The 19,854-nt window shown below is 42.4% G+C and overlaps 2 protein-coding genes across 12 annotated transcripts in view; one reads left to right on the forward strand and one right to left on the reverse strand.

Moving 5' to 3' along the window:
* Nucleotides 1-6,768, forward strand: part of PPP4R1 (protein phosphatase 4 regulatory subunit 1) — a 63,038-nt gene extending 56,270 nt beyond the window's left edge. For all 5 annotated transcript variants that reach the window (XM_059474174.1, XM_059474159.1, XM_059474193.1 and 2 more), the window contains 7 exons: nucleotides 16-201; nucleotides 1,670-1,831; nucleotides 2,322-2,422; nucleotides 2,781-2,901; nucleotides 2,998-3,132; nucleotides 3,982-4,123; nucleotides 5,680-6,768. In XM_059474174.1, coding sequence (XP_059330157.1) covers nucleotides 16-201; nucleotides 1,670-1,831; nucleotides 2,322-2,422; nucleotides 2,781-2,901; nucleotides 2,998-3,132; nucleotides 3,982-4,123; nucleotides 5,680-5,843 — 1,011 coding nt within the window. In that variant the 3' untranslated portion in view covers nucleotides 5,844-6,768. The remainder of the gene's footprint in view (nucleotides 1-15; nucleotides 202-1,669; nucleotides 1,832-2,321; nucleotides 2,423-2,780; nucleotides 2,902-2,997; nucleotides 3,133-3,981; nucleotides 4,124-5,679) is intronic.
* A 5,920-nt stretch (nucleotides 6,769-12,688) lies between these two features.
* Nucleotides 12,689-19,854, reverse strand: part of RALBP1 (ralA binding protein 1) — a 32,851-nt gene continuing 25,685 nt past the window's right edge. For all 7 annotated transcript variants that reach the window (XM_059470419.1, XM_059470436.1, XM_059470427.1 and 4 more), the window contains exons 4-10: nucleotides 18,927-19,276; nucleotides 17,352-17,513; nucleotides 16,760-16,891; nucleotides 16,155-16,262; nucleotides 15,279-15,400; nucleotides 14,734-14,857; nucleotides 12,689-14,495 (exon numbers count right to left, since the gene is read on the reverse strand). In XM_059470419.1, coding sequence (XP_059326402.1) covers nucleotides 14,232-14,495; nucleotides 14,734-14,857; nucleotides 15,279-15,400; nucleotides 16,155-16,262; nucleotides 16,760-16,891; nucleotides 17,352-17,513; nucleotides 18,927-19,276 — 1,262 coding nt within the window. In that variant the 3' untranslated portion in view covers nucleotides 12,689-14,231. The remainder of the gene's footprint in view (nucleotides 14,496-14,733; nucleotides 14,858-15,278; nucleotides 15,401-16,154; nucleotides 16,263-16,759; nucleotides 16,892-17,351; nucleotides 17,514-18,926; nucleotides 19,277-19,854) is intronic.

Here is a 19,854-nt window from a genome sequence, read left to right on the forward strand (position 1 = left end):
TTTCTCCTGCTGCAGGATGTTGTACCTCAAGCCTTGCTGGATCAGTACCTGTCCATGACTGATCCGTCCCGCGCACAAACAGTGGACACCGAGATTGCCAAGCACTGCGCCTACAGCCTGCCCGGCGTGGCTCTGACCCTGGGCAGGCAGAACTGGCACTGCCTGAAGGACACCTATGAGACTCTGGCCTCTGACATGCAGGTGAGCTCAAGCAGTGAACAGTTTGAAGTTGTGAGATGTGACAAAGACTAATTGCAACCTCTGTAGTGGTTTCTCTTGTTCGCTGGATGTTGGGCTGCTGTGCTTTCTACACAGAGCTTTCCATCTCTGGTGTTATCCTATAAGGAATGATGGTGCAGTAGTTGTTTTAGAGGAAGCAGAGGGTGTGGTGCTCAGGTAGTAAAGAAATGGGCAGGTTAGAGTGGGAGATGGATCTCCAGTAGGAAAATGAGGACAGGTTTCTGATTTTCTGTGCATGCTTGAGATCTTATGGCAGTGTCTGGGAGCTTCCTAGGTTTGAGAATTTGAGCTGTGCTGCTGTGTGAGCAGACATGCCCCTGCAGGCATGTCTGGAGCTCGGTGAGTCAGCCTCACACCAGGCCTTGGTGCCACATCCAGTTAGTCATACAGGAATAACATCGCTATCTCCATGCAGCAGCACTGCTGCTGTAAAAACAAATCAGCATTTTCCTTGTTGTCAGCTGGTAAGGAGGTGGCTTTCTGCATTTTGTGGTTTACAGTTGTTTCCCAGACCTCCTTTGTTTCCTTTTTTGGAGATGCTCTTTTTATTTTTTTAAATATTCTCAGACTGCTTCACCTCCCTTGAACTTGCTGCTTGCTCTGTCAGAGCAGCAGTTCTCAGTGATACATTGTGAGTAATTTTATACATGGCTATTGCTCATGTTTTCCAGGCCCCTTTACAGCCATTAAAAACAACCAGCTAATAATTTAAAACACAAGTAAAAACAAATTGCCCTGTGTGCAGAAGTGTCCAGAAGTTATCACCAGTCTAATCTGAATTATGATAGGATCACCAAACCAGGGCAAAAGAGCAGTGCCCATGCTAATTGGAAAGTGCTGGCTAAAGAATAGATACTATTTTATTTTTAAAAGACTTTTTTTGAAATAATTACTCGAATTAAACAATGTGCCCTCATTTTAGGGTGTCTGATAGCTCCACTGGTCCTTGGGCTGCTGGGCACCAAGTGTGGAAGAAATGTTACCTATTATGGAAGCTAAAATATCCCAGCTGAAATATTGTGGGATATATGTCTTACTCTTTTAATTTTAAAAATAGAATGAGACAATAGTAGCATGAAACTAATTTATGCTGAAGAATTTAAAGCAATAAGTAATGTGTGCAAGAGCACTCATGTCAGGAATACTATTTTGCTTCCTGGCAGCAGGAAAATTAAAATATTTTGATTACTTATATTTGAATAGTTCCTTGATATGGAGGTGGAAGAAATGATACCTTGTAATTTGACTTCTCTTCAATTTTCCTTTTTTTCCCCCATTTTAAATTTCCAGTGTAATATTCAGTTGTTATGTGAGGCACTGTAAGGATATTTGTAAGTAGTGGAATTTGCTGGGAGTCCAGCTTGGATACTGACCCTCAGGTTTGCCTGGAGCCCTTTGGATCAATAACATTGATTTGTTTGTGTTGCAGTGGAAGGTTCGGCGGACACTGGCATTTTCCATACATGAGCTTGCTGTCATCCTTGGAGACCAGCTTACAGCTGGAGATTTAGTTCCTGTCTTCAATGGCTTTTTGAAGGACCTAGATGAAGTGAGGATAGGTGTGCTTAAGCACTTGCATGACTTCCTGAAGGTATGTCTGTGTCCTACCCATGTAACTCTGTGGGAGTTAGGGATCTGTTGAATACTGGGATGTATGTTGCAAGAGATCTGTGTTGCTGCTGCTTGATTTTCTCTGAAGAGTTTGTTCATGTTTATTCAGTATATGATTTTTTTTTTGCTCTAATCTGCCTACATGACTTACTTGTCAAATTTCTGTAGAGGTTTCTTTGTAACTGCCTCATTTCTGGAGCTGAGAGACACAAATCCTAAAACTGTCTTTACTATTTACACCTTCTTTCTTAGTAAAAGAAGAGACTTGTCATATTTTCCTTTCAGTAGTGCCCCATGTGATTTTACAGTCTTAAGTATTACACAGTTTAGCCCAGGAAAGCAACACTGTTGCTGAAGATTTAAGGTTTTTTAAATAAACAGAGTGTTTCATTACTTGTATTTAAAGCTCTTATTCTGTCTGCTGATTGTAGCCTGTAGCTCTTTAGGTAAGTTTGTATTTACTGTTTCAGCTTCTTCATGTTGACAAAAGACGAGAGTATCTTTATCAGCTTCAGGAATTCCTGGTGACTGATAACAGCAGGAACTGGCGTTTCCGTGCTGAGCTGGCTGAGTATGTGCTTTTCAGAATGATTATTTTTATTTTCGTGGATATTTAAAAATGTGAAAATCATATTATAGATGCTTTTCAGTGTTATTCCTAATTTCATTTTTGATTAGTAGATGATCCTTCTCCTCCTCCATATGTCTCCCTTGCTTAAAAATTCCCAGCAGTTGTATTGTTAGTTTGATATTTGCAAGTTACCCACATTCAAGATGATGGCACTAAAAAATAGATTTTGCTTCCCAGTAACTTCATTATGTCCACATTGCATATTTGATAAATGTTGTCCTATAAATGATGGTACTCAGTTCAGCTGCCTTTTTTCTTACTGTGACACACTGTCTTTGGTTGTTCTTCCATCTTGTAGGCAGCTGATTTTGCTCCTGGACCTGTACAGTGCCAGGGACATCTATGACTACCTGCGGCCCATTGCGTTCAACCTCTGTGCAGACAAAGTGTCCTCTGTCCGCTGGATTTCCTACAAGCTGGTAAAGCAATCTAAATAAATTTAGGGTGTCAGACTTCTGACTGTTGGTGGGGGTAATTTTTTAATTTACTTTTTTATTCCTTCTCATTTCTTCAAGGTTAGTGAAATGGTAAAAAAGCTGTACATGGCTTCAACACCAACCTTTGTGATAGACCTCATGAATGAACTTGTTGAAAAGTTCTGTAGATGCCACAAATGGTCTGGTCGGCAGACTTTTGTCTTTATTTGCCAGGTGAAATGTCTTCTCATTTCTATTCTGGGGGTTTTGGGAAAGTTGATTTGTTTGTTTGCTTTTTGTTTTTGTTTGAGTGGTGGTGGTGGTGATCAGAATTAAGGGGACTGGAACTCTCCAGCTGTCCATTGGCATTATACTGGTGAATATTTGAGAGCGTTGTTTCCAAGGGAATAGTTTCATGGCTGTTTTTTTCTCTGTTTCTCCATAGGCGAGCTTGACTGCAACTTTAGCTCAGCAAATTAGCACCAGGTCATCAAATCTGATATTGAATATAGAGCACAAGTGTAGCAAAATAATCTCTGAGTTGGGAAGCTACTTTGTTGCTCAGCATGAAATGAGATTGGTGTAATAAATCTTTAGAAATGAATGAGTAGATGCTGCCTGTACCTCTTCAATCAGCTTGTGCAGCTTGGTGAAAGCGAATGCATTCTCAGCAAAACAAACAGGAGTTGAAACTAGGTGGGATCCCAAGGAAATGGTCAAATTTGGAGGCTGTAGTAGAGGTGTACACTGGGAGCCACTGTGGCTCCTGCCCAGGTGGACAGTTCTTTGAAGTGTTTGGAGAAATGTGAGCTTTGAGCTTATTTAGAGAAATGTTTTGGTATAAGAGGTGTTTATTGATATTAACCATTTTTGTCTGAATAGAGTGTCTAGTTTAAACAAAGACTAAATTAACTGTGAGAAGGATTGTAAAGGTCTTCTCCTTTTCTCTCCGGTTCTCAAGTGGTACAGTGATTAAAAAAATAATAAAAGGAAAAAAAAGGAGTTCCAGGTTTCTGATTATGTGTTGAGATTTCATCCTCCCTGTGCTGAAATGTAATGAAGTTGCCTCTGTGTTCTTGCCAGAGTATCAGTGAAGATGACTGCCTGCCCATGGACCAGTTTGCTGTGCATCTGTTGCCACATTTACTGCACTTGGCATCTGACAAGGTTCCAAATGTTCGAGTCCTACTCGCAAAAACATTGAAGCAAACCCTTTTGGAGAAAGGTTAGTGGCAGAAAGAGTTGCAATGGGCTGACTGCACAGGCGTTTTTTGTCCCTCGGTTTTCCTAAATTCAACTGGGAAAGAAGAAGCAACATCAGATGTGGGCTGATGTTGCTTTTACTGTCTCTTTGATGTGAGATGTTACCTTGGCTGACATGAAGCTATGACCCTGTTGTGGTGTACAACCTGCTGTTGTGTAGTGCTGAGGAAATGAGTTCTTGCTCATATGCCAGCCTGTTCCTTTGGTGTCATTTTCCATGAATAAACTACTTGGTAGAGGTGTCATCAGAAAGCACAAGTGAGCAACTAGCATCTGTGAAATTGTTGAACAGTGCCCTTTATTTAGTTTAGAAAATAAAAGTTGATGTTCTGTGTAATAAGATAGAAAAATATATACAAACTACCATTTATTTTTTCTCACTGGGGAAGAAGAGATGGCTGTTGTTTGGGCTTGATATTTTATGGTAGCAGTGGGAAGAAAGCTTCTCTGAATTCTCTTCAGGGAAATAAGACATGCAACTCTCAAATTGCAGAGTGTGCTTAGGAAAGCATCCCCAGTGCATTGCAGGTGCCAGAAGAGTCAGCAGTGCTCAGAGCCCAAAGCACTGTTAAGGAAAGCAAAGGAAATCAGCATTAGAAGTATTAGGCTATTTTCTAAGACAGCTGAGTGTCCATTTTGGAATACTTCATCCATTTCTGGTCACTTCCACTCTCAACACCATACACTGGCTTGAGGACTGCTGAGCTGTTGGGAGCTGCCTTGTGCATGCTGACTGAGGAAGCATATGGAGGCAGCTGAGGTGGATCAGCTGATGGGCAGATTTATCTTCTGTGCCAAGGATGTCACTGTTCTTCCTGCTCTCACGTGGCATTGGTGTTTTTGTGTCCCCCACATGGATAGTGCACCTCCATTCTGCATTGCCACTACTTAAACTTATGGCAGGTAGTCTCTGCCTCAAAGGTGTTCTGTGTATGATTAGGGAGGGTGGATAGGTTGGGGAAGGCAGGTTGAAAAAAATCAGTTCAGGAGTTTTTAAACCTCAGATCTCAACTAATCTTCCTGTGAGCCATTTTTAGTTACATTGCTTTTTTGCACCTTATGTCGAATGTTGGAACTTCTTCCACTCTTATTTCATATTATTTTAGATCTATCATTTGATGATTATTTGGCAGGGCTGGCAGGGAAATGGAGTGGCATGGCCATGGGTTGATGGTATCTTTCCTCTGTCACAAATACAAGCACTCTCATCTGGAGTTGTACCAGGCTTTTCCGTCCTCTTTGTCCATGGAGTCTGGCACCCTTTTATACTGAAGGGCTGTGGAAATCCTGTACTTGTGCAACATCATTAGAGCAACTGTGCTCTGAAACATTAAATGATTTTTTTTAAGGTGAATTCATAGATATATTTGGAAATGTCTTGTGTGCCTGTTCAGATATTCCAGGACTGGAAGAGGGCACTGTCCTCTGAAATTTTGTATCTCACGGGGTGCGCTGAGGCTGGCATTGAAGTATCTGCTGCCCTTTCCTCCCATAAGTTTTGTGCATTTTGTCTTACAGAGTATTTCCTGAATTCTGCCAACTCTCACCAAGAAGCTGTGGAACAAACAATTATGGCTCTTCAAATGGATGGTGACAGTGATGTCAAGTATTTTGCAAGCATCCACCCTGCCAGTACCAAAATTGCAGATGATGCCATGAGCACTGCTTCATCAACTTACTAAGTTCCCAATGTTGCTATAATTAAAAAAAAAATTAAACCAACTGTCCTCAAATGCTTCTAAAATGGTTGATTTAGAGCAACCTCTTTGGAAGGAGGGATTTCTTGCCAGGTTTAACAGGTGGATGTTATCTAAACCTGATAACCAGGGATTTTAAGTCAAGGCAAAGTAAAGATACCTGTGTCAGCTTGACTTTAGAAAAACACTGCTCAGAGGATTATTTTTGCCACCGAAGCCTTAAATCTTCTGTCTTCCTGAACAAATGAAACTTGAATTGGCAGATCATTTTCATTGTAGAAAGGATGTGATGATTTCCAGAGACCTGCATTGTTTCTCCTGAGGAGTTAACTTAGCAAGTATTTTCTGTAGCAGCTGATGGGCAGGATGGCCAGAGAGGCGAGTTTGTACAGGGACTGAGACCTCCAGTATTAGAGCTAAAGTTTATATCAGTCAAGGACTTGATTTGTGTGCAGCTGGGCACACCCTTAAGTGGGAATAGCTTTGATGTTTGTAAATGGGAAAAGTAGAAATTTGGATTTCTCTTAAGGGCTCAGTGCTAACACTAAACTAGAATCTGATTTTAATCCTTAAATGCAGCATATTGCTGTATCCATTAGCAGAAAACTTTGCTGAGTACCTGTGTCCTAATTATTTTCATGCTGGTCATGACCTAAAGGAAATTTATTAGCACATGTACTTTAAGTCAGGTATTTTTAACTTGATCATGATCAGCTCTGAAGGTGCAACTTTTTTCTTCGTATACTGTACATATCTGTGAGCCTCCTTGGAGTGCTGCAGTCTAATCATGTTGTTTAAAAGCTGTTGTGATACAAGTTGTTCTCTACTTGTCCAAATAAAATTTATTAATAAGATGGAAAGAAATCTTGTGACCTTTTTAAGACATTAAAAAAATAAGTTTGAAATTTAAGTGGACTTTTTCTTTCAGTTTTCTACATTTGGTGGCTATTTCAGGGGCAAGGGGTTTGCTTAATGATCCTGAAGAATTCTGCATTTTGAGATGGAATTTGCTACAGCACAGATGTACTTTGACCATATTGTTGAGGTTTTGCTGGATTCTTCCAAGTGTCCCTTTTGCTTGGGAGCCTGTTGCCTCCAGCCTGAAATGTCATCTTGGCTGGAAGTAAGTCTGAACATGCACCTCAGTCAGATTTACAGAAAACTGTGAGTCTAGACTGCCCTTAACCTGCCTGCAGTCCATTGACTGCTTTCCTTTCCTCTCATTTAAAATTACTGATCCAGTATCTCCTTCTGTGTCTTCCAGGGAGAACTTCCTTAAATCACCTTTCTTCCAGCCTGCAGAACCCAAAGTGTGTGAAGCTTTTTTTCCCCCGAGGAACTAGAAATGGCTGTGGCAGCTTATCTTTGATGTATTTTACCAGAACATTTTCACTTATCAGTCAAGTACCTGATGCCCTGGCAGTTGAGCCTTAGGGGGATATCTTTTTTTCACCTCCTGTTTTTTTGGAAAATAGATTATTCTGCAGTTTCTTCTCTTGTAAACAGAAAGTTGCCATTTGCTCCCCAGAGGCTGTTTTTGTACTCCTTAGCACAGCCATGGAGGTGGTTAAGATGCAGAGCCATCTCTGTCTGCCTTGAAATGTGGTGAATTTGGAGTTTTTTTGGGTAAGTTTGATTTTCTAAGTTGAAGAGTTTTTTTCTTTTATGCTTGAGGATTTTTGCAGGATTTCTTTATTTATTACTTTTTGTAGATGTGTGTTTTTCATCTGTTTTTTTTTTGGTGTAGATTTTTAATACATTTTTTTTCTTTTTTTTTTTTTTCTTTTTTTTTTTTTTTTTTGCTATGCATATCCCTTTTCAAAATTGGCAAAATCCCTGGAGGAGTAGGCAGGGTGACAGTGCTGTGGATGGCAGCAGGCTGTGTGGAAGCAGGGAGCAGTGCTGCTCTCCCTGCTGCCCCAAGGAGAGCACCTGAGAGTGACTCATCTTCTCCCAGGCCAGGTGGTTCCCATTTCAGCAATATGCACTGAAGTGCAGTTGATTTCTCAGTTTTGTTCAGAGAACATAAATCTCATCATCTGAGGGTTTTTTTGCCTTGTGTGTGGCGATTAAGTTGCAGATGAATTGTGTGTGAACAGGACCTGTTGAGACCAGAGGATGGTCCAGGCCATGCTCTTGACTGTGAATGGAGCACAGTGTTCACTGGGGGAGTATTGGGGTTTAAATCCCAGTGTTTGGAGTCTGAAATTAACATGGCCCAACCTATTTCCATCACACCACTCATGTACTCTTCCACTAGTCCAGTAAAATGGATTATGTCTGATCCCTTTATTTTCTAGTTACTTCAAGGTAAAACACTTCTATGTTGAAAAATGAGACAGAACTTCTGGATGCTTTATTTATGCAGTAGTGGCTCAGGCCTAGGAATCAGAGTGTTTGAAGCTTTTCCTAAGGAAGACTTAAGTGTTTTCAGTTTCAGAGTGCCTGAGTTTCCCTTTCATGTAACAGCTACAGATCATCTCCAGTGAAGAGGAGAAATGGCTTTGTCCTTTCTCCTCCACCCAGCCTGTCATGAATCCATCCCTTTCTTTTCTGCTCTGTTTGATGATTCCCAAGAAGCAGAGGGGAAGGAAAGCCTTGCTTTATTGTCAGCATTTCCCTGGAGCATTTGATCTACAGCCTGAGGGATGTGGACTCTCTTGCTGAACTCTGATAAAGGATTTTCTCATGCCAGCAGTGTTAGCAGTGCCAATAATTCAATCTTCATTGTTTCCCTGAGGATATGGGGTTTGGGGAAGTGTGCATCCTTGTTCTGAGCACTGCTAAGGGGTGCTGGTTCTTCTGTGGAGCAGTGTCAGGGGATGCTGCCAGACATCCTGCTGAATTATCTCCTGGGTGCCTTTCCTGAGGAAAGATTTGAGCTCTGTACCTCAGTTCATTTCTCTTTTGGTCAGGATTTCCTGAGCAGAAAGGGAGGTGGCTCCTAAGTTGCCATCTGTTGGTTCATGGTTTTCAAAAGCTGTATCATCACTCAACTTTCACCTGCTTGCTGGAATACCAGATTGGTTCTTCACAGGCAATTTTCATTGTTTGCCATTTAATCTTTTGGCTCACTCATCTTGCATCTTCTTCATGAGAATTCTTCACAGGAAACTCCTTTTATTCCCATGTCCTGCTTGCAGTGCTGCCTTACTCCCACTTGCTGTTTTCCACAGCAGCTTCTCTCCCTTCAGTTGTTTCTCTCCCCCAGGGACCCATCAGTTTGGTATGGCTGTTTCCTCACCACACTTGCCTGCAGATTTCATGCCAATAAAACTGGCAAATGTCTGCAACTCTGTAGAGGGGGGGGTTTATTTATAACCAAGACATGAGCAAGGCTTGGAAACTGTTTTTTTTTCTGCTCTGAATGTCCCAGATGGCTGCTGCACAAGCTCCTGGCCCCGTGGGTTCATTAGGACAACAGAACAGCAGGGTCCTTGTTACAGCCTTGTTAGTGCTCGGCCCCTTGTCCCTGTACTGCCAGAGGTCAGGCTGCAGAGGTGCTGATTGGGAGTGGAGGGGCAGGAGGGCAGAGTCTGTCCCATGGCTCAGGCACTCTCTGATTGAGCTCCCTCCTGCTGGCAAAGGCTCCTGTTAGTCCCTTGTCTTTTGCTGGGGAAGCTGGTGAGCACCTCACGTTTTCTGACCTGCTTTCAGGAAGGATAAGAAGATTCTGAGTCAGGCAGATGGGCAAAAGCTGGTTCTGTATTCCACTTACTCTGTCCTCCCTGATACTGATGGGAAGGGTTTGTCTCCCTGTCTGTGCCAGCATGGAAAGGATGTTTGAAGTGATTAATCATTTCTGTATGTGCAGAGTTAGGACTTACTGAGAGACTGCCTTAAAATATGAGAGTATGACAGAAAACCTCATTTTGCATGATCTTCTCCTCCGGCCCGAGTGCCTTCAGATTCCGCCTGTTAGTTTTAATTAACATTCTGTTTAGATCAGAAAATAAATAAAGAGCCCAAGTTAATGGGATTATTTTAGGGTTCAGTTGCTGTTGAGGTTGGGCTACATCTAGCTGATTAGAATACCCTGTCACTTAGCAGAAATAAATAACCAAATGTTTAAACATCTTACAGCTCTCTGATCATTGTCTGCTTGAAATTCCGTGACCTATTTCTGCAGACATATAGTAACGTCTCTGTGTGGGAAATGCTTAAAGAGATTACCTGCAGGTGCTTTGGGATTGTGACTGTGACAAGTGAAGGTACTGAGCACACTTCTCTGCATGTTTTTTAGCAAGGCTGAGAGGAGGAGAGATGCACTGTTTGAACATCAAAAGGAATTTCATTTATTTTTCAGTCAGTCTGGGTTTGCGGTGTAAGAAAAACCCAAATAAACTCAATTTGAGTAAGGTACTGACAAAGGCAAAAATGGGGCCAGAACATTTTTCTTGTACTGGTCATTGATCTCATGGTTTCTTCTGGTCTCTTGGCTGAGGGTTTTGGGTTTTTTTAAAGTTTTTTCCAGTCACCTCCTGGATCTTTGTGCCTGACACTGTTTCCTGTAGGCAGTGCTGTCAGCAGAAATGTCCTGCCCCCATCTCCCTCAGGGCCCTGCACTGGGATAAGCCCAGGCAGTGACTCTCAGTAGTGGGAGTGTGCAGCAGCAGGAGCTCATTGGGACTCCCAGGCACATCCCCTGTGTGGCAGCAAGTGGTGTTCATTGGTGCAGAAATGTGGGCTGCAGTATTCCCATCTCAAATACAAAATGCTGGGATTGCAGACTGCCATGGTGATCTGTGGAGCTGTAGAGAACAAGGCTATGGCTGTGCTCACAGCTCCCTTCCCCCTCCAGGGACCAGCTGTGGTTCTTCTCCTGGGCCAGGGGGCTCAGAGGGAAGAGGGATTTGGGAAGGGGAAAAGTCCATGCAGAGCAGCCCAGTTTGCAGGGTTGGTCTGAGAACTCTCATGGTTTGGATGGGGAATTTTCCAGGCTGTGGGAGTGGGGTTGTCTGGTTTAGAATCATATGTTTGTGCAGTGTCATCCTTTGGCAAAGCTTCCAGCTCACGCTGTTAAGGCAGCAACACAAGAAACTCCAGAGGAAATGTGGCAGCAAGTCCTTTGTGTCAGCAGTGACAGTGCCAATGCAGAGTGCCGTGGGAGGGGCCTGTCCTGACAGGTGCTGTGCCCCTCTGGGAGAGGGTGGGGCAGCAGCCGAGGGCTTCCTCCGAGGGACAGGAAGGACAGACAGCCATGCTCTGGCACAGGGCACCGTGCTGTGCCTTCTGCTGTTGGAGTGTGTTTTAAAGAGCACAGTGGAGAACTTGTGCTGTTGGATATAAGCCATGTTATATAGGTCTGGATGAGGCATTTTTCCCTGTGCAGATGAAGCACTGGGAGTAAGAGCTGCTTGTTGAGAAATGGAAACCTTGACAGATGAAGCTTGGTCAGACCTCTTTGGCAGAGGTTCAGGTTGAGGTTTTAATTGTCATCTATTTTTTTTAATTGAAAAAAATTAGCTTTACATGGTCAGGTATCAAATTCTTGGCTTCAGTACATAGATTTTAAAAATTGCTACTTAACTCATTAATCTGAGGGGACAGAGAAATAAAAGTCCCCCCAGTGCTAGTGTAGGAACAGGGAATAGAGGTGGAAACCTTCTGTACAGGAGTCCTTCGTGTCCATTGTAAAGGACAATGAATTTCTGGAGGCCCATCTAACATTTTATTTTTTTGTTATCTTTCAGAAAAAAAACCTAAACAACCCCAGTTCTTTTTAGCTGTTCAGACAATACAAGTTCACTTCAGGCTGCTGCTTTTCAGGTAAAAAGAGGGAGGGAAAAATCTTGCTTGGTGTGCCAGATGTGTGAGGCTGTTCCAAGTACAGCTGCAGTATTTCAATGGGTATAAAAGCTGTTGTGATTTCAGTAACCTGTGGGCAACCCCCCTCTTTGTGTCCTGCCTCACTGGCACAGGAATCCCAATGATTTGTTGATATGGTGCTTCCTGATCCCTTGGGCTTCTGACTGTCGGATGTGACCGATCTGTTCCGGGCCTCTGTTGGAAGGGGGTGTCAGAACAAGCCAGGTGTGTCGTTGTCACCCATCCCATCACCTGGGCCACCTCCAGTGGAAGTACTCAGATTTTAAGAAGGAAGCCAAGGGCCAATCACTCAGAAATGTTAAGTCCAGAACAGTGGGAATAATGTTGTGAGGCTGTTCCTGCCTCTTTTCAGTAAATGTAAATCAGTCTGGTATTTTGTCCAAAGGGTTTGACAGAGATGCTGCTGCTGCACTTGGCACACACAGGCTCTGAGGTGTTGCAAAGAGGCTCATTTTAAGTCAGCTCAAATGACACTTTGATTTATATAACCTGGTCCTTTAGGACATGGATGTGCTTCACGTAGGTGCCCAGGCTGCTCAGGTATTTTTCTGTGGGCCTTGGGATTGAGAAGTTTATAATGTGATCTGAACAGCACACTCAGATTATTGTGCTGTAGTCACTTTCCACTTTATTTGAAATTAGCTTTGGCTTTTTTTGGCTACTGATTCATAGCTGCCAGGTGCAGGCTTTCCGTGGCCTTTTCACTGCAGGCAGTGGGGTGAGGAAGCTGCTTCGGTGCTTGGGGCAGCCAGGGCCCTCGGCAGGGAGGAGCAGGAGCGCAGCCCCAGCCTCACCTGTGCTGAGGCACAGAACAATTCAAACATCTCTCAGGTCCTTTGACACCTGGTTTCTGCTTACAGGAGCTGTGCTGCTGCACGGGCAACAGCTCCACCTCTTTCAGGCCTTAAGAGAAATTTTTCATAGAAAATTCTCAGCTGCAGGCACCCACCTGAGAAGAGTAACTGTGATCTGCATTATGAAGTAGATGAAGGAGAAACTACTTTCAAATGGCTGTTGAATTTATTTGCTTGATAAATACAATCCTAACAAAATAAAAGTTAACCAATATTAAGAGATTTGTCTGAAGAACATTAGAAAAATCCATGACAATTCAATAGGAATTAGTGTGAATTAAACAAACAAAAAGTTTAAATATTGCCAGCAAATATAAAATGCATGTAACGAAGGCAAGGGAGAATGCTTTAGTTTACATTTGTAATCTGATCACATTTTCTGTGTTTATAAACTTTTTTCCAAATTTTAAAAAAATACTATGCTGTTTTTTCCTATAACATATCAAAGCATTATTTGTACAAAAATCAAATCATGGCCAATGATTCACAACAGTGCAATAGATAAAGAATAAAACCACATCCAACAGGTGCTGAAAATAAATATCCAGATTAAAAAATAAGATAGCCTATATGCACTCTGTGGAGTTTCTGTCTATCTATGGATTGAGGGCTGAGTCCAATGAGCGTATCCAAAACATTAAAGGGCCCTTAAATGCCAGTGTGGGTGGAGGATTTTGAAGGGCAGAAGCATTAAAAACAGCCAAACCCAAACCAAGTCCCAGGGAGGGGTGGTTGGTTTGTTAAACACCAACAAAAGGAGGCGATTGCTGAACCCCCGGTGCCTCCTGTTGGCGTGGCTCTGTGGGCTCCTTTGGAATCCCAAGTGCCTGGCATTTGTGCAGGGGCAATGCTGTATTGCTTGGTCAGGCAGATACGTCCCAAAGACACGACCACTCCCATCCCTGCCTACAAGCAGTGGCTTTTTCCAAGAGATGGAAACATTTAAAATGGATGAAGACAAAGCGCTTGGCTACACAGCAGCAGTGTGATCAGGGCCTGTCTCAAACAGGAGTGATGAGGGTGGTTAATGATGAGTCAGTGAGTTACCTACACCGCTAAAGGACACGGACATTTCCACCGTTCGGGGACATAAATAACATCTCTCAAGTTTTTACACTTATTCAGTACATCTCAGAACAGAAATGAAGCTTAAGGGCATGTTAGGTAAACATGATACCCCACAGTCTCCCACCGTTTCAGCCAACCCAGAATAAATTTAAAGCTCCCTTGTATATAATCTGCATCAGAAAGGTATCAAAGGCACAAGCAAGAAGTGACTAGGTTAATAAGCAGAGATAATGGTGAATGAGGATGAACAGATCCACAAGGCAAATCATTAGTAAGTGTGGGTGGGTCTTGTTTTCCTGAAAAGGAGATCTTCCAATTCTGCTCCAGTGAATGTAAATAATGATTTTGGTTTGAAATAAAACTGTTACTGAATTATTTTGAATCACCTGAAGGAAATCAGTCTTAAAATAATCTGATACTAACTGGAAAACTCTTCTGGCCTCTCCAAACTCACCTGAGTCTGATGAGTAGAAGCCACAAGTATTAGAGACAAAAGTCTCCAGGGCTTAAAAGAAAAGTTTCTTTACAGAATGTACACAGCCACCAATAAGTTGTGCAGTTTGACTCAAATTACAGTAATTTGCACAGTTCAGTTGATTTCGTGCATAGCCAAGGAGCCGGATCAAATGGGAGTTTCTTTCCTGTCTTTACTTGGGGATGGCTTGACTTGCTGCTCCTTGCTTGCTTTTGGCTGCTCTTTGGCTGCTTTTGTCTCCAGGACAGTGTCTCTCTGCTGCTGGGAAACGCCCCCGCGCTTTTCCGGCTCCTCTTCCTCCTGGCCCTGCTGCTCGGATTTTGCACGCTGCAGCAGGCGGAGCTGCACCCGCAGCTCGATGATGGCCTCGCGCTCCTCGTGAATCGCTTGGTTCAGGTGGTTGTTCTTGATCTTTTAGGGAAGGGAAACAAATGTCAGGGAATGACAATATGTTCCTGTGCTGTAGCTCAGGGGTGTTGTTTAGCACTGCTGGCCCAGGCAGCAACAGGGACTCGCACACAGCAGTGATTTAAAAGCTGCGTGTGGGTCACAAGCCTGGGCAAAACTGATGCACACAACCAGTTTGCACCTGTGCAATCACATAAGCACCACAGGAGAGAACCAGTGAATGCTAAGAACCAAATCCTACCTCCAGTTCCTCGTTCTGTCTCTGCAGATCCTCCAGGATGACCTGCAGCTCCTCCTCATCTTCACTCTCACTTTCACTCTCGGAAGAGTATTCCTCGGTTTCGCTGCGGCCGTGCTGCTGGCGACTGAAAGAGCAAGGGCAAATTCCACTTTAAACGCTTCCTTGAGTCTGCCAGAACTGTAGCAACACAAGAGACTTAACTTTCATCCCCTCAATCATCTGCCAGTGGTTTAAAGAGCAAAATCAGACTTCCCTTTCAAAGCTTAATTAATAAAAAAAAATAAAGCAGTGATTTTACAGGGGGATTTTTTTAGTGCACAGGGTCAAGTTTCCTTTAGATCATAATTCCATTGTTAAAACAATAGAAAATATCCTGCAAGATTCAAATTTGTCAAGACTTCAACAAAAACAAGTGGCTTTCAACTGTGATGTTCACTGGGTGAGCTTTTAAGTGTGGTCTGGAGTATTCTTTCAGCAAGGCATTTATGCACTTTCAATCCCAGCATGCTGTCCTGGCTGGGCTCTGCTGTGAGCTGGCCCCTTACCTTTGTATTTCAGCTATTTCTGCTCGGAGCCGATCTATTTCTTCCTTCTCGGAGGCGATCTGTCTCCGCAGAAACTGCTCCATGGCCAGCAGCTCTTCTTGTTCTGTTAAAATCTCATTCTCCTGCAATGATCAGTTAGTTCACTTAAAGCCTTGACTTTATTTCCTACAGGAGCATACAATAAGTATGAGATGATGCTGTTCTCTGAAATACTTTCAGTGGCAGTGGTTAGCATGTCTGCTTTGAACTTTGATCCATCAAGACCTCAAAGCAAATAAAAAGTTCAAACCCAACAATGTCTGTTCTAAATCCTCAAGATAATCACTATACTGAATAGTTGTGGAGATGACACACCAAATCCTGGCATGTTTGGCTGCCTTTCCTTAAATCACAGGAGAAAACTCTGGCCAGCCAGTAAAATAACTAGAAAAACTGAATTACATGTCTTTGATCTTCTCTCCTCTGTACTTTCCTCCTTATATTCATTTTCAAAGCTACTGGGGGAAGCAACAGAAGGCAAAAAAGCCAAAAGAGTTGCCTTATTTCCTTTGATCAGCAGGAAAGCAGTTAACAGTACTGAACCTGGCTACACTGGGAAGTGGTGCTTTCTATGTACATGAACAACAAAGGCCACTTTTTTTCTTTCACAGTTTCTGCTGTTACCAAGAGTCTCCTCAGCTCTGGGCTGACTCCTGCAGTCAGCATTCCTTCCCTGCTTCACTGGCCATTAAAACAAAGCCTTGTGGTTTTAATGTACACAGAGACCCCTCTGAGTCTGCAATGTCCCCTCTGCATCAGAAGGGACAAAGAAGTGTTTAATAGATCTGAAATATAAAATACCATTACCAGGCAAACAGGTAAGTGCCTGCCAGCTACCTGTGCAAGCAGAATATTTATAACTTCTTCATTCTCATTCATTTCTTCTTTGGAGACATCCTCCTTTGAAAGGCTAGCAATTTCTTGTGCAATCTTTGTTTCACACTCCTGCCAGAGAAAGAAAACAACATTTAAAGGGACAGCTTCCCTGGTCAGTGTATTTACTCTAAAAAATATTTTTTTGAATGCATTATTTTCCAAATTTAGAACCACCATCACAGTTGTCTTCCAAATTTTGAGCACGGTCTGTCCCATCTGTGGGACATAAAATAGTTTAAAAAATACTTCTCAGATTTGTTAACCTCAAGTCCTCCAGTAATTCCTCTTGGTACTCTAGGACTCAATGCAATGAGCATGTTCCCTAGCAAACATTAAGGTTTTCATCACATACACATTTTTTGTGAACAGCTGTGAAGATCTCCCTGTCCCTATGAGAGCCAGCTAAGCAGAAAACACAATTGCTCATCAGGCATGTAAAGTTAAAATGAGAAAATCTGCAGCAAAGAAGACTGAAAGGTGTTTTGATCTGCCTAGGTGTCTCTGCACTGTTATGGATTAGGATCCCTGCTTTAGCTGTCTGGCCAATGAAGAGGAAAGTTACCCACCTGTCTCTTAGCTTCTCTTAGTTTCCTTTTAAGAGCTGTTAAGATTCTCTGCACCTCCCAGAGTCTCTCTTCTTTGGATAAGTCTTTTATCCCTGCCTGCAAGTCTCTGTGTAAACAGTTCAGAAGGAACTCCTAGAAAGATTGCCAAAGAAATCATCTTTAAATATATTGTACCAGAGCAGACTGAAAAGGAAGATCTTTCTTGCTTTGTGGCAATGGGCTGGGAGTTCTGGTTTCAAACCTTGGCATGTCCATGAACAAGTGTTAACACAAGCCCAGCATGGATCCAGAGCCAGCTGAAGAGCAGTACTAAAGAAACCACCCTCCCTAATGGGCTCCCCTGACCCTCCTCCCACAGCCAAAGTACATAGCAAAGCACTCCATGGGTGACACAGCTATGAGCATCACAAGACCATAACAACTTTCCACACATGAAAAAGGAAAGGAAAGCATCAAGCTCTTCCCAGTGGTCTCACCAACAGGATAATTGTGATGGACTTAAAGTGCATGTTACAAACTTAGGAGAATTTTCTGCTGAATGTATAAAAGCCAGGGCAAAGATAAACAGAAAAACACTCAAGTAATTGCCAACCTGCCGCCTGATTTCTTCTTTGATGCTCTCTTGTGTTTCTGGAAGTGCTGGCATTGTTGCCATATTTGACCAGCGAAGAGGTTTTGTCACCTGCTTGAGGGTCACATTTCCAAAGAACTCTTGAACATGTGTAAAAAACACGTACAGGACACGGTTGCTGATCTGAAAAGGACAGGATATTGGTTAAGATGATTTATTCACATCATCTTTATCTACAAAGCACAGTGTCCTCCAGAAACAGCAGCCTTCAGTAAACCTTTCTGTGAGCCACAGTCCTGTCAGTGTGTCTTGAGATTAAAATCTGGATTTAAAACTATCTTTACTTTCAACAATGCAGTGTTGGCCTCAAGAGATCACTGTTTCTCTTACCTGTGCATCTGAGACACTTTCATACTAAACTCAGCATCTTCACATCTCTTAACCTACCAGAATTATTTCCATCACTGATAGACGTAGAAATGCATTCAATCTCTTTGTGCTCACATAAAGACAGATAGTAAGAGGGAACATCAAGCCTACTGTGTTATACCTGATGGCTGGCTACACCTTCTCTCTCTTCCCCCAACCTTTAAGTATTCTCTACAGCTTCTCTCTCAGATGACTTAATATAGTAGGAAAAGGTAGTATGAAAGTATCTTTCACTATATTCCTTGTTCTAACCTTAGACAGAAGCAAGTATATTTACTTTGATACTTTATCTTCCACTGACATTTAAAAAACTATCCTGAAACAAATGTTAGAGTTGTGTCATTACCTGCACTTCAATTGCTAAGATTTAGTTACCAACAAAACATGATTGGGCCTGCATTGTTTTACCCTCATTGTTACTTCTTTTCCTAGCTAGAGAGGTGTCTGGCACAGCAAAAAAGCCAGGAATAACAGCTGGCCCTTCTGCTACTGGGCCTCCACCTGAACTCTAATTATAAAGTCAGGCTTTTCTAACTTGTGGGGTTGCTCTAGAAGATCCACACCCAGTAATGCCACGTTTTCATCATGCACAGGACTAATTCTGAGCTGTATTTAATTAAATATTTCCAAGATGTCTATTAAGGAATCAAGCAATCCAGAAACCACAAAATCTTACTGGAAAACCAAGTCAGTTGTTAATCCCCAGCCATTTGGCTGCAGACAACAAAGCCATTTTACCTAAGTCACTACTGCACCAGGAAGATCTATGTGCAGGACAGGGTTCATTAGCCTGATATTAAAATTAAGCAACAATATCTTAACTAAACTATCACTTAATCAAAACCCCACAGAAATTGTGTATCTGTATGAATTATTGAATCAAATCAACATTAAATTACTTCTCCTTATGACAGAATTGAAAGACAGCAGTCTTTGTAATACTCTGATAATAACCCAAATATCAGAGCCACAGTATGCAAGCCCACATGCAGAAAGACTTTTGTTCCCCTTTTCCCAGCATTTTGGGTTCCTGAGGCATAAAGAGGAGCTGTAAATTAGCTAAACTGTATCAGACAATACCCAATTCCCACCTGCAAAAGAATTCCTACAAAGAAATCTTTCTTGGGCTGCAGTTCCTCTCTAAGCCCTGCAGTGTGGAGCACATACCTGAACAGTAGGGCTGAGCACTATAGAAATATTCTGGATGTTCATTTTTGTTTCTAGTTCCTTTGCAATAACATGGTCCATATGCACAATCAGCCATGAAATCAGGAGATGGTTACACTCTGGCAGCTCTTTGAGCAGCTTCTGGCACTCCTGAACTTTCTCAGCTTCTGTGCTCTTTCCACAAGCATCCTCAAAGCGGGGCATGAGCTCTTTGGTAAGCAGATTTTCGGGCAGTTCCCGCAGGTACTGTTTGAGCAAGCTGGCGACTGTGTTGGGCTCATATTCCTCCAGGTTTGGAGATTCTTCGCGATCATAGGCTGCCTTCAGCTCGTCAACTTTTGATTTTATTCCTTAAAATAGTTAGATCAAGAATTAAGAGAAAATTTGACTGTAAATGTGTAACAGTTATATTTAAATTTTTGTTTTTGGAGATGCCTTTATTTGACCTCTCCTTACAATTTCAGATAATTGAGAAGGACCTTTTAAAAGTTATGCACATGTAACAAAGTGAAAATCGTGACTCAAAATTACATGGTCACTGGTTCTAAAAGCACTGACTATTTCTATGAAGCAAAACCAAAGCACTGACAGAGCTCTGAATCAGAACTGGTGCCAGCATTCCCTTTCATCAAGGAACATAAAATAGGGTGAGGAAAGGCTGGGAACTCGAGATCAATTGTGTATTTGCATTAAGCTTCTTTCTGGCTGTTCAATTACCCATCCCTAACCCAGGCAGCAAATATGTTTTTAGTTCAGATGCTGTGCAATGAGCTCTGCCTATAACAGCTTTCCTTTGTCAAAACAAACCCCACACTTTTTAGTTTCCAGATTTCCAGCTGGCCCTCCTCAGCAGAGGAATCTCACACAGGATCCTTGATCTGAGGCACCACATGATTAAAAGTGTGTTCACAATTACTCAACCCAGCCA

This window comes from Ammospiza nelsoni, chromosome 1 (genome assembly GCF_027579445.1).
Source record: "Ammospiza nelsoni isolate bAmmNel1 chromosome 1, bAmmNel1.pri, whole genome shotgun sequence".
Classification (NCBI taxonomy): domain Eukaryota; kingdom Metazoa; phylum Chordata; class Aves; order Passeriformes; family Passerellidae; genus Ammospiza; species Ammospiza nelsoni.